We start from the raw sequence: 18,826 nt of genomic DNA, 5'->3' as shown, positions 1-18,826 counted from the left end.
GTTTATGAATCACTTTAAAGGGGAGATAGGAACTCAGCCGGAAGCAAGAGGAATTTTTTCTCCTACCTCTAAATCCTTAGTAGAATTTTGCAGAGAAAATAGCTGAGAAACTGCTATTTTGCTGTTTCTTACAGTGAGTGTACTAGTGCTTGACAGTGTCACATCTGGATATTTTGATGAAAATTCTGAGGGTTGTTTAGTGAACTGTACAATTCAGCTGTTAATAATTTCATTGTATATGCATTTCTGCCTAAGTATTCACGTTTGTGTGCATTTTCTTGCAGACACTAGATCAACAGCAGCTCTTCACTGAGGATGAGCTGAAGGAATTTGAAAGTCATATTTCTCAGCAAGAAGATGAACTTAGAAAGAAGGCAGAAGACCTTGAGAAGCAGAAGGAAGAGCTACAGAGGCAGCAGGACCAGCTTCAGGCTCAGAAACAAGAGCTTCAGCAGGTACACTTAGGAGAACAGAATTATGTTTTTTCCTTTTCTATATCCTTAAACACGTGACAGCTCATGACAATCCCCAGATCTGGAGCATTCCTTACCCTGAGTTCTCCTCTGAGTCCCAGATGAATTCTAAACTAATGATATCACATCAAGACATAATCTAGCATTCAGAGTTATAGCAAACAATGCAAGTATCTTAACTCAGTAGTAGGCCCATTAACACAGACTTAACATAATGGCTGCAAAATTTCTTTTAAGTGTATTCACATTAGAGAAATTTGACAGATTTACGTTTTTCAACTGTGGTATTTTATTTTTCACCAGGTCGTAAAACAGATGGAACAAAAGAAAATACAGCAAGGAAATCCTCCTGCAGGACCAGCTGGAGAACTGAAATTCCAACCCCGTATGTATCTTTCTGTGTAGATACACAGAATAAGATCTCCAATGTAACAGTCATTAAAACTGTGTTTTCTGTTGGAACTGTTAATAGAATGTGGTTTTAATGATCTCGGGAGAGGTTCACTAAACTGTCTTGAAAAGGGAAGTATGGAACTCTTCTAAAGTACTCCTGATATCTCAGTGTTTCTAAGCCCATAGTAAAAAAAAAAAACAGACTTTCCAAGTCAAGGCATCAAATGGGCAGAGAAGAAGGAGATTGTGTTGTACTTATTAGTCTAAAACTATTGAAATCTAGGATATTTGGGATTTCTGAGCATCCAGAGAAGAGAGACATAGAAATGACCAGGACTGTCTGGTGCCCTATGGCTGCATTACCAGTCTGAGACTGCAGAACAAATCAAAGCATGTAAATGCTTTCAACAAGTGTATCCCCTGTGGCAAATTTACCAGAAGTTGCGCACAACATGACATGGCAAGTTAGTTTTAGACAGTATGAGCGACCAATTGCTTCAGCACCCTCAGAAAAATGCTGTAATAAGTCGCTGCATTCGCTTATTAGTGGCAACAAAATGGTCAGGTATATATTAGTAGTTCCTACGCATAACACATTGTCCACATTTCTTTTGTGCTTTAAAGGGGCTCCATTCTCCCATGCATCCTAAATTAGCTTTTTCTACTCCTCTAGAAAGGCTGAAATCAATATGGCTTTACTGGCCTCCATGTTCATGTGCTAACATTATCAGTGGAGCTCTAGAACTTCTTGACATTCATCTCAAACATAAGACTTCAAACTATGTCCAGGCAGCCTTTTGAATACTGGAAGCTCTTAACTGCTGCAGGCCCAACGGTGGGCTTTCAAACCATAAATGCTTTATTCAGTGATTACAGCTTACTTTGTTGAGTATCCTGAAATTCTATCCCAAAGCCTCAGTTCTGTGAAGAGAAGTAACGAAATTTCAGTACCAATTTAATTTTGTCTTTCATTTGCCTCAAAACTGCCTGTGCGCAATTTCATTTTATGATCCCTAGTTCTGAGAGCTTCACTCCCCCTCACCTTCAGTAAAAACTTCATGTGAATTAGTAGATGCCCTGGGAATTGGATTAATGATATGTCTTTTGATACTGGCAATATTGTAGCAGATTCTGTTCTGAACACGTATGTTATTTTATGTAAAACTTTTTGCAAAGTCATTTAATCAAATGTCATAAGAACTCATTATATTACCCAGAACCAGTCACTACTCATTCACTGGGTTAAGGAGATCCAAGTAGACATTATTTCTAATCTGTAGGCTACTAGAGGTACTAAGAGTGATTTAAGGAAAAAAAAAAAAAAAAAATCACAAAAATGCAGCTGCAAGTTCTGAAATCTACAGCAAACTATGAAAATGAGTATTATTCAAAGGTAGGCAAAGGGAGAGTGTTGTATTGTTGACACAGTGAGGAGTAAAATACAGGAGCAGGTTGTTGTGGGTATTTTTTCCAAGCTTCTCATATTGACATTAAAGGTTTCATAAACCTAATATATTCCAGAAAGAAAAATCTCCAAAGAACCAATGTTTTATGGAAGTAAAAATATTTCACAGAAAACAGTAACAACTAGTAATCTAAGAGGATATTATAAGTTTATATAAATCTGTGGAAGACCAGTCTGTTGGGTAATCTCAATCCAATTTCATTAGGAGTCACAAATAAAATTCTTTATTCCGCTTACAGACCAAACCCCAGAACTTTGTTTTTGATTGTCCCTGCACTAGAAACTTGCCTTTAGAGGCTTTTCACATTTGTGGCAAATTCAAATGGTTTTATTATTGTTTTACAGCCGGTGAACACAAAGTTGGGGATGCACCAAAACACCCTGCGGGAGGTGATCAGCCTTTACCACCAGTACACGTCCAAGAACCAGCTGCTAGAACTGATCAAGTTCACCCTTAACCACTTGTGCCTCAACTTTGTAGCATCTTTATTATTGGGGGGAGGGAAGGGTGGGCAGTGGGTGGGCAGGAAATCAGAGCGAAACATGAACTCTTCACTTTTTCCTCAGATTGTCAAACCATTAGGAATGTTAGAGGTGAAGTATGAAACCACATTTGAATAATAAATTAAACTAATTTTCTCTCCAATGCATCATTGAGCAGCACAGCAAGGGAATCATTCAGAGGTTATAATGGAGGAGGGAACTGAGGAAAACTATAAAGGTTTTTATGGGCAGGGGACTGAGCTGAACTCTTCTCTTACAAAGAAGGGAGGAGATGTCTGCCATTCTCTGCTTAGGCACAAATTGGAATCTGCTCAGAGAGGAAGCAGGGAACTGGCCTGAATGTCAAGTTAGGTCTAGTTTTATGTAGAAACTCTTTCCAGACATGCTGAGAAGCAAAATACGGAGAAACAAAGACCATAGATAAAGGCCTACCATTTCCAGCACTTCCAAACCTATTCTTCTTTGAGACCAAATTAAAAAAACCAATCACACTTATCCTTAATCACAGAAAATTTGCACTTTCTAAAATCTAAACACAATGAAGAATTATGTGGAACAGTGAATATTTTTCATGTTTACAGAAGCCTAAGAATTTCACTGTAAGCCTTCAAAAAATGTTGTATTTCTGGTGTACTGATCTGAACCGTCCTCCTTGTTGAGATTAATTATGTGTAGCAGTTGAATACTCAGCTGGCTCTTGGGACAGTACTTTCGTCCCTGTTTCTTTCATCAGGTGCCAGCTGATCTCAAAATTTTGCATGTTATTAAGTAAGCTTTTTATGTTGATAGAAATATTGTGCAAAACAGAACAAGACTTTGTCTTTTTCTGTACAGATTATCCTACCTCCTATGATAATACCAGATTTTTCAAGATGCACCATGCGCTTCAGAAGGCTCTTCTCAGACATGAATCTTTGACTTGTTAAGAGTCTTACTATGAACTCTTAGTTTTTCAGCAGTTGGTCTAAGTTTGTGAAGGGTCTTAAAACAGGAGTGCTACTTGATTGTATTATTTTGGTAACCAACCAGGGGAGGTCCCTAATGTTGTAAGCCAAGATTTTACAAGAATAAGTTCATTTTCCTGTGGGTTTTACTATAATGTTGCAAAGTTGTGCGATTGTCCTTGCTTGTCATTCATTTCAGACTGGAAGTATCCTAATCTGTAAACCCTGTTTGAGGCTTTTTTTAAACACGGATTGTTCTGACTGTATAATGCTGGCTTTGAACTGATACTGATACACATACACCGTGGCAAGTATCCTTTGCCTTTCCTTCCTGTTCTCTGGCTAACTGCTGAGTGTCATTAAAAGAAATCATATGAGTTTTGAGCACAGAAACAGAGGCAACCCTCAGTTATAAAAATATGTTCCTTTCAGAATAAGATTTGAAAATCTTAGTCAACTCAAGTAAGACAGAAGGCAATAACCCATGTTTTGTATTGACATTTGGTAAGTTTCTCTGAAGAACTGTGATAGAAGCTAGGTGTGTTCCTTCCATGTTTAAGGCTCCTTTAAGCAGGACCGAGCACATTCTTTTTTGTCCACACAATATCATAGAATTCCCTGCCAGAACAGATTAGGTTTCCCTATCTGTTTCATCTTGTTAGTTGTCATGTCACATTTCCCTCATTTATGCTACTCAAACAACTGGACTTTTACCTTTTTTTTTTTTTGTTTTGTTCTCTGCACAACTGGTTAACATTTTGTTGCCAAAATTGGTGTCCCCACAGTTTGTCATTTCCATGCTTCTAACATCAGTTTGAGTATGTCTTTGGCAGGAGACTGTTTGCCAAGAGTCCCAGACATAGTTCTAGTTACATCCAGACTAACAGAGTTTCTCACTGCACAGCCCTGGCTTCGGGGTTGCAGCCTGATAATGGGTAACAGAGCAAGGAGGGAAACAAAGGGGGAATTATTCAAACATTGTGGAAAAGGTGGGGGAAATTTTTCGTGTGTGTTCACCCCATCCCACATGAAAGTTTGCAGAGGACAAATGATACAGCCACAGATGTTTGTACAGAATCAAGGACTGAAACCTTTGGTGTAAAGGCATTTCTACCATACAAATCATTCCTTCAGGCTATATCTGCCTCCTAACAAATGTCATATTTAATGGGATGCTTTGTAATGTAATGCTCAAGCTTTGGTTTCAGGGCAGCCTCTTACATTTTGATTGTAAGATCCTGACTATCCCTGCTGTCAGAGATGGGTATTGTATCTCTCTTATCCCATTTACCTGGAAACACCCAGAGTTTTGTGAAGAACTGTTGTAGCCTGGGCGCTGAACTCAGCTTCTGCACGCCACCGGGTAGTGAGTGTCAGTGGGCCTCTGAGGAAGCCACTTGTGAGAAATCAGAGTTTTCCCTTGCTGTGAGTTAGCATTAGCAAAAGTTTCTCATTTTGCATTTCAACCAGCCACTGGGGTGCATTCAGTATAAAATGACGTACACCTTCAATTACTATATGATAGCTAAATGTTGTTCTTGTCAGTGTTAATTTAATTAGTAGGCTTGCAGTTCAGCAATATTCTACAGACTTTCTGTTCATGTTTTAGAAGAGGAAACAGGCAGTTTTTTAAGCCTTAGAATTGGTGTTTTGGTTTATCTTTAACAGTAATCAAGGCTCAGTCAAACTGCCAGTTATTTGCCCTAAATTATGTGGAAGTCAGAGCCTCAGTCCTCAGTAATGCTTAAGTTCCTGAGCTCCTACTGAGCACATCTTAAGTTTGTTGCCTAAATGTTTTTTGCGATGAAAGACCAAGTTACAACTTCATGCTCATCCGCCCAGTTCAAAAGTCTCATGTGCATGGGTACCTGTATCACATGTCCACAAAGACAGCAAGGACTTGGTGGATGTTCTTCCAGAAGATGATCTGTCAGGTGTGGTCTGTTGACAGACAATGTTCACACAATACTGTCCATCTCATCCTTCTCAAAGGCCCAGGCTAAAAGAGGTCTCCATCTGAGTGTAATAAAGCCACTAAGCTATTTTTGCGGATCAGTTCTGAAGTGTGGTTTAAGTAAGAGTGAGGAACCTTTGAGGAACATCTGCCTTAGAGGTTATGCAATGTGCTGAAGTCACACATGCAATGTTTCACAGATTTGTTGCTTTTCAATGTGTTTTGTTGTTTTCAGTGCTGATGTCTTTTAATTGGGTTCTCTCTTCCATAAAAGCAACTAAAAGTATTAGCTGCTAAAAGCATGTTTCTACCATGGTACTGATTTCTCAGGAGCTTTTTAAAGTTGAAAAAAAAACCCCAAACATACTAAGTGTACAGCTAAGTAAGGAAGTAGAAAGCTATAATCACAGATAAATAAGGGACTGGAATATCATGGGCTCCTGTGCTTTCACCTGTACTCTGCTTTTCATTTAGGAGGTGATTACAAGAAAACTGAATGTAATTTCATACAGACACCAGTTCCAAGACAAAGATGCAGAGATTTGGTTTTGTACTTGGCTGGGATTTTGGTAGGAGGATGAAGGAGTAAGATTTGGTCAACGTTGTACAAATCCATATCCTCCAGTGCAATACATGTAGGGAAAAAAAAAAAAAAAAGCCCCGCTCTGTACTTTGTATAGATTAGTTTTTAACTGGATTAAACTGAAACTCAGCGCAGTGACAGACGTCTAGTGTTTTGTTTTAAGCGGGTGGGAAAGAAGTGGGTTTAGATCTTGTCTATATGCACAACTTCCTGTTTAGAGGCCCTGTTTGCCTTCCATTTTTGCTTACTCAAAAGATATGAAAAGGAATTTATAAAAATATGTAAGTATCTTGTATTCTTCCCTGGTACCAGCTGCAAGAGCTATTCGCTAATTAAGCATTCGCATGCTCAATTTTCTGTATTCATAAAAATACAAAACCAACTAATTAAAATGCTCCTGCAAAAGCATTACAAACTCAGGCCAACACCACACAATTCCCTGACTTGTTACAAATTCAAAACAGAAATCCCAGAAAAGGTGAAGCACGCCCAGGTTTAATAACAGATTCTCTCTAGGTTGTTTTCTCTTTGCTTACAGATTTTGCCTTCAAAACCAGGGCCTGGCCGTTGGGGGATATCAGAATAGCCGTGGCAATGTGTCTCTTGGGGAGAGCCACAGGACTTGATGCCATATCCAGCCACATCAGACTTTTCCATTTTGTAAATGTATCTCAATTAAGAAAAATGTGATGAATGGTGGCATGTTGCAAAGAACTGAAGCTCTGAGCTATGGGTTGTCCTTTTATAGTTTATGCCAAAGTACATCAAAGTACATAGCAGATGCCAGGAGCTGACCCTTAAGGTTGGCCCTAGAAGTATTTTCTTGTTTGCATCCTCAGGTATCTGTTACTGAAGTTGAGAGGTAGTTGATAGTGAAATGAAAGTCCCATCTGAAAATATAGCAACACTCGGTGTAGTTTAGTTTACTTTTTTGTTGTTTAATGTAATGGGAAATAGACAACTAGCTTGAGTCCTGTTATTTATGCATCCACAGACAGCAAATACCAAAACCATCTACAGTTACCCAATGTTTTCTAATGCCTTTAAAGCCACACTTGCCAGAATCACTTTGTATCCAGTAGTAACACTTTTCATAATTATACTATCCAACATTATGCTAAATAACAGCCTGCATAGTTGCACATGTAGTAAAGAACAATATCAATGAGGGGAAGGAATTTTTTGCAGAGATGCTCAAGTTTCTAAGCTTGGTATATTTTTCAGTGTCAAATGCAAGGATAGAGCAGCACTACAAAGCTGACCTCTCCATTCTTTGCACCTTTTCCATCAATTTGGGAAGCTCTTAGTCTGAATGACTGCACAGTGACTGCTGTTCAGAGTATGTTGCAAACAATTAGTATTTACTCAAATGTGCATTTCCTTAACACATAATGGCTCACAGCTTGTATCTTCCAGGAAACTGCCCACAGAGCCATTCCTGTGTTGTAGAAGGTGATGGTGCAGACAATACACAGAGTTTCCCCTCTAATATCTCATTCCACACCTTCTCCCAGTAGCTCTTCTTTGCTGTTAATATTACATTGAAAAGAAGACTCCAGTGTTTGAGCTCCCTAGTGGCAGTGGAGGAAGCAGGATGGAGGTGCAGGCAGCCCCCCACCTCTGCTGGGCAGAATTTGGAGCCCACCCAGGAGGAGAGGAGGAGTTCCTCAGCCATGGATTAGAGTCCTGTGCAAACTCGTGTGTTTGGAAATCTCCACAGTCACAGAAAGGCACTAGATACTTCAGTAGCAATGAGTGACATTCGTGAGCCCGCAGCTGTTCTACAGGCTGTGCGGACCTTGCCAGTGCATTTAGTACCACGGAGAAGTGATGCAAAATCTACTATAACAACACAAGGATTTTTCACATGGCCAGCACACACGGTTTCATACCGTTTCTTCACTAGAGGGAGCCTAAAACAAGGATTACCCGCACTTCTACAAGATAATTAAGAAGCAGAGTGGTGACATAATAAAATAGGATGTTGAAAACTGAATGATCCCCCAAAAGCCAAACAACAGCTGCCATGTTTCAAAAAGGTTGTGGGGTATTTGTTTTCTTGTTGTTGTTTTCTAAGAATGCATTTCTTACATTATGCTGTTTCCTTTTGGAAGAGACCCTGAAAGTGCAAATAAGCACTAATAGTGCTGTTCCTGAGTACAGACTCCTGGGTTCCGTGCTTGATCTCCGAGTACAGTACAGCACAACTGGATAACAACAATCTGACAATCATTTGGTATTTAGAAACCCAAGATATTGACCAAGAAAATATACTATTTACATTTATAGCTGGAAACCAGTCCTCCTGGAGTAGGATCCTCCATGCTAGACAGTGAAATTTTAAAAGGCAATACTGCACTATTTCTGCCAAAAATACAGGTGGAAGAAACTGGATTATACAGATGCCAACTCACTGTCATTCCTAATGCTGCTCAAGGAATGGCTTCTTTGGAAATGGCTGGTAAGCTGGTTTATATCAGCTTTTTCCCCCCGCCAGGAATTCTAAAGGTAACAATTGCATATGTCAGAGCCAGCTTAGGGTTGCTAGTTCCTTCAGTCTGACTCTCCCAGGGAAGCACAACAACCAATGAAAGCCACACAAATTGACAAAAATTGTGATGTTAAACATGGGAACTGGGATAAAGGACTAGTGTTGGCATCAAGGCATGTGCTTTAAATTCTTGATCAGAGTTGCCCTGTATCTCTAGTTTAATCGTCTGTGTTTAATGTTACGCTGCTTACTACACATAAAGCTACAGCTCATTTTCAACTAAAATAGTTCTATAATTCTTCATCTAAACACCCTCTTTCTACACATTTCTTAAGAAAGAGGAAAACTAGGTGCTGTAAAATGCTCACTGAGTATTATTATCGAGAACTTAATAAATCACATATTGTACTCATTGTCAAAGTAAGTATCTGTATTTTAACTTTCTACTGTGTTTGCAATAGTCAGAGAAGAAAAATAACCACCCAGTCATCTCCCCGATGGGTAGATTTAGTTCAATCTGCAGGTAATTACAGTATCATCAGAACAGTCTTTATTAATTTATCTATTAAATATTTACAGCCCCCAAGTTGCATTTTCATTGGCTCAGTCTTTGCATTAACAGCTGCCTGTCTTTCAGTTGGCCTGATAGCTTTCCTGTACATTAAACACTATAAACCATGCAAGTGGTTTCAAGTGGCTAAATTTCTATTTCTGTGTTGAAAACTCAGCTGGGGGGCAGGGTTGTTCCCATTTGCTTAAAAGCAACATTTTCATTTGGCACTTTGGCAGCTGCAGGTAGGCTGGAGATTGCTGGTCCATCGATGATGTTTGGTGGCCCCCCTGACCTGCACTCTGGGCTCGGGCTGGATCCTGCAGCCTTGCCAAGGGCCAGGGACCAGTCAGCATCACAGCCATTAGATCTCTGCCAGCATATCCACGCTTTGTCATAGCTCATCTTTCAGTCTAGACATGTCCTGAAGGTTTCAGATTTCCCTTGGGCTCCCCAGGACAAAGCCAGGGTTGCGCCAGTGTCGCACCAAGAATGCATAGAGCATTTTTTAAATGTTATTTAAAAAAACCCAAACAAACCCACAAAAAAACCCAAATTGCAACACAGTAGTTATGAAATAGGGAAAAAATAGTGCTGGGATTAGATGCAATACATTCACATACTGCCATGAAGGACTAACTGAAAAGATGCAGTGTGACTCAGAAAGCAGCTAATACACATCATCCTGCTCACACCTGATGTGCATGTCTCATCAGAACTTCAAAGCAGTAAGTCCCAACCGCTTGATGGCATGGTTGCTTCATTATTAAAAAGAAACAGTGACAAAGTTATGCATCTAAATAATCTTTTCACAAATTAATTCACATGGAAGAAACTGTGGCTGGCTGGCTGGATCTGACTGTACAGTCATATTTCTGGCAACTAATGGTGGACTAAACATTATTTAAATAGTTGCAGTTCTTCAATCAAGACAATTTAATTGCCTGTTTTAAGCAATAAAACAACAAAATATTTTTATACACTATCACATTAGTATCTAAACCTTTGTAGAGTGAGGAACAAACTCCTGTTTATGAGGTGGAAAAATAAAAGTAACTCAAGCTTATTTTAGGCAGCCACTTGCACTGTGTGAATGGAGCTCGCTTCTCACATAGCTGTTCTCCCCAGGAGCTGCCTGCAGTCCGTCCAATGCCCAGGCAAACTCCTGGGGCAGCTCCCACCTCTGGCTTCCCAGCAGACCCACTGCTGGAGAGGGAGGACAACATCTGTCCACAGCTGGCAAGGAGCGGGCAGAGCTGCCCTGTGATGAGGGCAGCCTCCCGCCACATCAGAGAAAATCCTTCTGGCACAGCGTGTCCTGCCTGGACAGAGGCAAGGGAGAAGTAAGCCAGGTACCATCCCAGTGTTCATCAGTGTTCATTTCTTTTACTTGCTCTTTTTAATTTAATGGGCATCTAGAAGCAAACGTATTCCCTTTTCCCTCACAGTTCATCAAATAATATTCTTCAAAGGAAGCATAGAAATTAGACATTCGGAAGAAGCTGGTTTGAATCACTAGATTGTGAGCTTTCACTCCAAACCGTTAATACTAAACTTTTTATCTGAAGTATCTGCAAGAGAGAAAGATACAAATTTTCTTCTGGAGTAACGTGCAATGTAACACACAACATAATGCTGCAAGAGAAGAGAAAGTAATTCTGCTACAGGACCATGAGGATCTGAAAGCTTTTCAGTTGTGGATGCACATGGAAGAGACCGGTGCTTCCATGGCTCCACATGCTGTTTGTGTTTCTCCAAATACATGCAAGCACATCAGGGCAGAGATTTCCAAGAAAATTTATGATGCTCTTACCTGGCATCCTCCTGAGTGGACAATGCCACTGGCTGTCATAGGTAACCCGTTGCCAGGCGGTGAGGTTATGGTTTAATTTCTGGAAAACAGTAGCCATCTGGATTTACAGTTAGTAGGGCTACGGTTGGTGATAAAATAGATAAATTCTCAAAGTGTCCGCTTTAAGACTCCCAAATTTTCATCTCGCTGCTATAAGGATGGGTGTTGTCTCCAGAGCTGTGACAGCCATTTCTTCTAACCCAGACACCCTCACATGAATGTACAGTTATTCCTATGTGCTCACACAGAATTGCTCTTAGTAATACTATATATTTTCCCCAACAGCTGTCTTAACTGCTACACTCAGTTCCCCAACAGCTGTGCATTTCCTTCACAGGCCCTCAAAACTATGAGGATACAAAGCATTTCCCTAGATCTTCCTAAAGATGTCTGGAAAACACTTCCCCAGAGAAGGTGTATTCGCTTCTCAGAAGGCAGCTTTACCTCTCCAACACCATTGGTCATAGTCACCGGATCTCTCTAACTGGAGAAGCAAATGCCCTTCAAACACCCCTTTGGTTTTTCTTCAGAGGAATTTCACAGCTGCATAGGGTGCAACTGCAAAATCCATTCTTACCAAACATTTTCTTTTTGCCTATGTTATGGGCCTCCAGTATGGGTTTTTCTGGGGATCACGGTGCCAAGTATCTGTGGGAGCGGGGAAACACTAATGAGCACCCTGCAGTGCTGTATCATATCTTGATAAAATTTGAAGAAATCTAGTTGTATGCTTTTTAGTTCTACCAGTGCTGGATGCAATGCCATGTTTAATGGACACGACAACTGCTGTGGAGGTGCTCACATGAACTTGCAGAACCCATTTCTTCTTCCCTGAAGAAAAAGAACTCTTTAGGTATGAAGATGATGAGTAGCTCTCAGAAGGACCCTTCACAGATGCCAAAGTTAAAAACAAAGGGTTTCTTGCTGATGGAGACAAAATTGAATTGCAAAGAATCTAAACTCCATTTACATGACCATGCAGTGCAGTTCACTGCTGATGTGACACATTAAAAGATTACTACAAGGAAATCCTATTGTCTTTGGGCAGTGTGTTTATGCTTTCCTCATCGGTCCACTTGAAAACATCTGGAGAGGACACTCTGCCTTTAAACCTGTGTTAGCTCTGCTGCGGGTCAGACTCAGAGTCTGCTCTGGAGTGACATCAGGACAGTTGTGTCCTGGACATCCAGCTTTATATGCACAGACATGCCAGAAAGAGAGTTTTGAGGGGGCTGAATCTAAGGAGCAACAGGAGTACTGCTCCTGATAAGACTTCACAGGCTTTGCTGTGAACTATCTTAATAATGTATTAAAAAAAAAAAAAAAAGAATCCCACCCAGATCTGGTTGCTTGTCCCAATGTGAGACGCCTTCATAGCACAGCACCTTCAAGCCAATGCATGCAAAAGAAAGAAAAATGTTCCAGATGTAGGTCTAAACCTATCTTGAGGTCTAGATTTAGCTTGAGAAACAGAGCTAGCCTGAGAATTCCAAAGTGTCCACAGCATCTCTATTCTTGCTGACCCTGCTGGAAATCAAGGAGCCTCATCCATTGAGCAGACTTGGCAGACCCTTTCTTAAAGGTTTCAAGAAACTCTTACCAAAAAAAAAAAGCAAACAAAACAAACACACATGTAAAAACCAAAATCAACCAAAACCAAAAAAAAGAGTAGCTCTTGGAGTTTGTGAAGTATTTTCCTGAGGCAACATTCTAATAGGATGACACTGACACTTTAAGAGAAAGGACTAGCAAAGGGAAGCTCGGAAATTCATAAGCCAGGGAAAATAAAACATACAATTACATGTTACATTTGTTATAGAAGCCCTGTAGCTGGATAAGTATTGAATTACTATAAATAAGTACATATTCATATCCACAGGACTAGAGGCTCATTGTGTTTAAGCTGTCAAAAGAACGTTATTTCTCATACTTATTATATTCCTCACCAAGACTGTATCCTTCTTGCTTCCTGTATAAATAATCAAATATATACATGCTAAAACTATAAGGAGCTAAATAATCAAGTTCCTGTGACAACTTTTTCACACCCCTATCTCCTTATATAGCATTAGCAAATATTATATCATCTGTGTGTGTGTATGTGTGCAGAGTAAGGGATTTCTTGCCTGAAGAGACTCAAATCCAACAGTTACTGGAGGAAGACATAATCAAGGATAATGTCAGATAAGAGCTACTGGGCCACTCAGGCAACTGCTTCTACCTACAATCTGTACTTCAGATAGCACCTACAGCTTTCATGTTTGCCAAAAAGAATTGCTTTCAAAGTAATGTACAGAGCCTGGAGAAACCCATCACAAAAGAGATATTTCCAAGGCTTCCAGGTATGTATAATACATCTCTGGGTCCTTTCACTTTGAGGGCAGTACAGAGCACTATTTGATGTAACTTGAGAGGGAAAACAATATTGGTTTAGGTGTACAGAGTCTTTCTGGACTGGAAGGTGTAACTTAGCAGTTGATGCACAAGGATGATTCAGCCCCAGGAAACCTTGGCTGTAGCTTTCTATTAAATTAGTCCACACAGTGCTCCAATAGATATATTTACTTGACCTGTTATTTTTGCTACTGAGAATCTCAACAAAAATTCCAACAAACTGGTATAAACAAAGGCTGAATTTCACTTTGATTTTTGCTTTCCTTGAATTGTTTTATTTCAAACAAGTAAAGAATGTTCTATTCCCCAATATGAGATTTGCTAAAAGTGAAGTGGCTGATCATAAATAAATAAATAAATATCTTATCTTGAATCTAGCTAATCCACCACAGTTTTCTTTCCAGGAGATATCACATCTGACAGGAGCAATTTCACTTTCCCTTTCCCCTCTCAACCACAAAATGTAACTTCATATTTATCTTGCTGTAAAGTTCTAGTGGCAAGAAGGCAATATCAATTTACACTTCATACTTGAGGTGTGTTAGCATCAAACCCTTCTCTGAGGTTACTTCTTAACTAGTTAGTCCTCAAGTTATAGATCTTCCCTTATTTTGTAGCAAAGTAAAAGAATATTTTAGTTGGTGGAAATGACAATGAATGGGCTGAAAACAATCCACTCAAGACAAGTGCTTATTTGCTATCATGTTGCTAGAACTCATACTTCAGTCTTATTCTTGTTGCCAGAAATAAAACAGACACATCCTTTAACAAAGAGCAACATTTCTTTTTTTAATATATGCAATATGACACACTATGTATGGATGGATGGATGGATGTCTGCATGGAAGTGCAGCATCTCACTGAGTCCAGGTACAGAGCACTCAGACAACAGCAGGCAAATACTTCTTTTTTCTGCTAGTTATTTATTCTATAATAAATCACTCCTGGTTTAGAGTTCCAGGACTATTTTACTGCAGCAGCTCTTTAATGGAAGATGTTCACTCCTACTTTAGCAAAGTCTCCTGTTGTCTCTGAGATAAGACAAATTCCTACTCAAACCACAGTCAATAAGACTGACTGTCTTGACCTTTCCATATCAAATTTTGTACTTGACAACATCAAGTGTTCTACTTACGTATCAGAGCCACAAAGACTGGACAGAGTTACCTGAAACCAATGAAGTAATAAGAACTAATATTGGAGAAAATGGATTATATTATTGTTATCAGCAAACTACAGTTCTCTCCAAAGGCATCTGACAATTAAAACATTAACTTGTGAGTCTTTCATCCAGCAATTGAACACTGTATAGAACAAGCCTTTCAACTCAAGTTTACAGGTAAACTGTATTATTATTATTTGTTATCTGTTAGAAGTTAGTTTAAATTTGGATACTAGTTTGCAAATACTCAAGTTTCTTTTACTGTGTCTGGATACCAGAATAAGACACCCCACAAAAGTATTAGAGGTATTGGAGTCTTACCTAAAGGAGGTTATATTTTTAAGGAAGTATTTGCATATGTCAAAAAAAGATGGAAAGTATCATTTTTTCCATCCCACAGTTATGCATTGAATGAGCTACAGCTACACTGTAAGCTTTAAAAGTGAACTAAGAAAACTTCCCCTCATAACTCACTGAAGATCAAGTAAAACCTCTCAACTAATGCTGATCAGTAATTTTTTTGGTTTAAACTGTTTCAGAAAAATGAATGAAAGATGAGTGCCGGCACACCATTTTAGTCAGGCATCCTCTGAACTGCATCCAGATTTTTTAAGTCAGTAAGAAAACATCTGTTGAATTCAGCACACTTTGGAGTAGTTTCTCTGAGAACCAATGTGAAAACCAGGCATGACTGAATATTGAGTAATGAGAATATACTACTAAACTCTTCGTGGAAATTTGGCAATACTTTTTAATACAAGATTGTGGATTTTTCTATGGCTACATTAACTCCCTTTATGGTAGGTCACTATAAGATTATTAGCACTGTAAATAGTTTTTTTTTCTTCCTAGAACCTAACAGGGCTGCTAATAAATTGTCTCTGACTGCAAATCAGAGCCACATAGAACCTTTAAAGTACTAGTTTTAAACCAGAACAAAACTAGAAAGACCATTCTGGTAATATCATTCCTGAGCGTGATCCTCACCTCACCAGGCCAACGTTACAGGAAGGTACGATAAGTGACAGGATGGCTTGTGCGGCAGCTGCATGCCCCCATATCTCCTACAGGGCATCAGGTTTGGGATCAGCAACGTGTGCACACAAGGGGAAGAAATATGCAGGATCTGTATTGTCCACCACCACCAAAGTTGTTCCCAAGTTTAGTACTAGCAGTTGTTAAACCATAAGTTTTTTTTGATGTGGAAGTCACCAAAAGGAGGCAGTAAGGGATCTCTGGCAGTCCAGACAGAAGTTGGCAGAGATACAGAGAAGGTTTTTGAACACATGGCACTTTCCCATTTGGCCTGCTCAAGTCCAAGTCCAAACATGGGGAATAAGCAAGGAGGGAGTCTTATATTTATACCAGTCTCTTCAGGTAGCTATTTAATGTTACAGGACATCAGTGAAATGTGAAAATTGGAGTTTTAATAGTAGAACACAAACCACTCAGCCAAAATGACACATTAACGGAGTGGCTTTGGTGCCAAAACCTTTATCCTCTTCTCTCTGAAAACAGAAAATCGAAGATTCTGGTCCATCTTGCCAAGAAGCAATTACCACTTTGATGATAAAGTGCATTACTGGGTATCCAAAGGGTAACACGGATGTGACACTTCAGTGTCAGGAAGGAACAGAAACAGGGAAACTTTAGTCACCTGGTTTAAGGGACTATTCTCAATAAGTAGAAAATAAGAACTATGAGGATGGATCTGGTTTCATCTCCTGTGTAACTTGCAAGACAGAAAAGCAGAGCTAGGAATGTAGGATCAGAGTTGGTGTTTCTACTGAAGATGAAACTTTTGAGGAAACCTACATTTTAAAACTTGATTTAGCTTCTTTCAAAGGGAAGAGATTCTCTTCAGTGAAGATCTGCACATAACACTAGAAACACTTGTGATACCACTGAAATACCTTGAATGGTAGTACCATAATTTAAGAATTCTTACTGTGGGTCACAGTGCTATGGCATCCTGCAGAACTTTATTTTATTTCTTCCTTAACCAGACGCTCTTCAAGAACAAAACAGAAGTGATGTACTTTGCAGGCTACATACAGTAATGAAAAAATAAGTAGAGAGGAAAAAAGAAACAAACAAACAAAACCCACAAAACTAATAACAACTTGGCCACAATTAAAAAAAAACAAACAACAAACACATGGAAGAACAACCTTTCAAACTGAATGATCAAATATCACTATCAAATGCCACAATTTAGTAAAGCAGGTAGAGTCTAAGCGTAAAGATTCCAGCTACAGATGTCCAGACAGCACTTGATAGAAGAAAATCTGTGAGAAAATAATGGCTACTTCCTACAGGCACATTTCTATAGACAGATACTGCCTTCAGAAAAATATCTGTTTACTGCCTATAATTCTAGATACATTCTCAGCAAGCATGAGTTTTCTTCATGGTTGGTGAAGCCAACCACTAGCTCTTTCAAACCAAGCCATCATTGTGTATTAAGCGATCAGCACACCCACAATCATCTTCTAAAGCATCACTAGGGATTGCTGCATATGGCAGCTTCTTTACCCTCAGTATCAAAATTTACCATCATTGTACATAAGGAAGCTTCTCTCTGGGTACTCTGCTCCAACAAAATCCACGTGTTTTACAAGACAAACACTCCGATCTCACTGTTCTTCTCCACCTATCCCATGAAAGAAGCATTACCTTGCTAACTTTTTTTCCTCAAGTTTTAACACTAAAGTAGAGCTAACAACACTGGAAAAATGCACCTGGGGTAAAGGTAGGGTGTGGAAAATATTGTCCCCATTACTTGCATGCACTTAACAGGAGACAGGAAGAATTAGAACCATAGAATCATTTATGTTGGAAAATATGTTTAAGATCATTGAGTCAAACCATAAACCTAACATTGCCAAGTCCACCACTAAACTGTTCCTAAGTGCCACATCTATGTGTCTTTTTGATAACCCCAGGGATGGTGACTCAACCACACCCCTGGGCAGCCTGTTCCAATACCTGAAAACCCCTTCCGTGAAGAAATTTTTCCTAAGATCAAATCTAAACCTCCCCTGGTGCAACTTGAGGCCATTGACTCTCACCCCATCACTTGTTACTTGGGAAAAGAGACTGATACCCATCTCTCTACAACCTCCTTTCAGGTACTTTCCAAACAGGACAAGCTGATCTCAGATCATGACATAAACATTCAAGTCATTCAAATGCCTCAGCATATAAGATTAGACAGTATGCACAAGGACCACATTCTCCCATGCTAGAGAAAAAGGAAATAAAACAAGTTTTTTACTCACAAGGCACAGGAAAAAGCACCCAGGAGATGCTGAAACAGGAGGAGACTTTTCACATAAGATGGAGAACAGCACTTCTGTTGTAGCAAAGGCACCATCAGAAACTATTTGAACCAGCTGCCCAACCCTAAGAAGGAAATCCTGGTGCTAATGAACTCCCTGCTCTCTTGGATTTAAAGGCCCAGAATTTAACATGAGCTCACTGAAGTCAAGGATTCCTTTTGCTGGTATTGATGCTCACCACCAATCTCTGTGTCTCAGCTCCAGTCAGGAATGTTATTATGACTATAACAACAACAGTGCCATTTATACACTCTGCCTACCCTCTCTGGGGCAAAGAAAACGCAAACCAGTGAGCAGGTATTTGCCACTTAAAATAGCAAATGAACAAGGAATAGCCAGGGAATGAAAAGGGTGGGCCCCACCTTCTGCCATAGCATGTGGTAGCCCTGCTCCCAGCTCAGGGCCCCCCAACCCTCACAGCAGCAGGGACAGAGGGATGGGGTGGGAGATGCGATGCCTCCTGCCAGTGCAAGCCCCAGCTCCTGTGAGGGGGAGAAAGAGAAGACATTCCTCTGTGGGGCCACCATCACAAGGCCTCTGGGCCCCCTGCAGTTCAGATGGGATTGATGATTGCAGGTTGCTCGGCTCTGCAGTTAGGGAGCTGGTTAGAAAACCTCTCACAGAGTTGCCATCAGCATTTAAACTCACTAAGTAAGTCAGGCACAAATGTTGACAGGTGCAAGTGGTGAAGAGGGGCTGCAGGTTTTCATTTTTGAAAAT

At 39.8% G+C, this 18,826-nt stretch overlaps 1 protein-coding gene across 2 annotated transcripts in view; it reads left to right on the top strand.

Moving 5' to 3' along the window:
• Positions 1-6,450, top strand: part of NUCB2 (nucleobindin 2) — a 29,752-nt gene extending 23,302 nt beyond the window's left edge. For both annotated transcript variants that reach the window (XM_082058904.1, XM_082058905.1), the window contains exons 11-13: positions 285-455; positions 777-858; positions 2,677-6,450. In XM_082058904.1, the coding sequence (XP_081915030.1) occupies positions 285-455; positions 777-858; positions 2,677-2,789 (366 nt within the window). In that variant the 3' untranslated portion in view covers positions 2,790-6,450. The remainder of the gene's footprint in view (positions 1-284; positions 456-776; positions 859-2,676) is intronic.
• Positions 6,451-18,826: the final 12,376 nt, after the last annotated feature.

The sequence above is a fragment of the Streptopelia decaocto genome (genome assembly GCF_964273445.1).
Source record: "Streptopelia decaocto genome assembly, chromosome: 7".
NCBI classification, from domain to species: domain Eukaryota; kingdom Metazoa; phylum Chordata; class Aves; order Columbiformes; family Columbidae; genus Streptopelia; species Streptopelia decaocto.
This window is presented reverse-complemented; position numbering and strand designations above follow the sequence as displayed.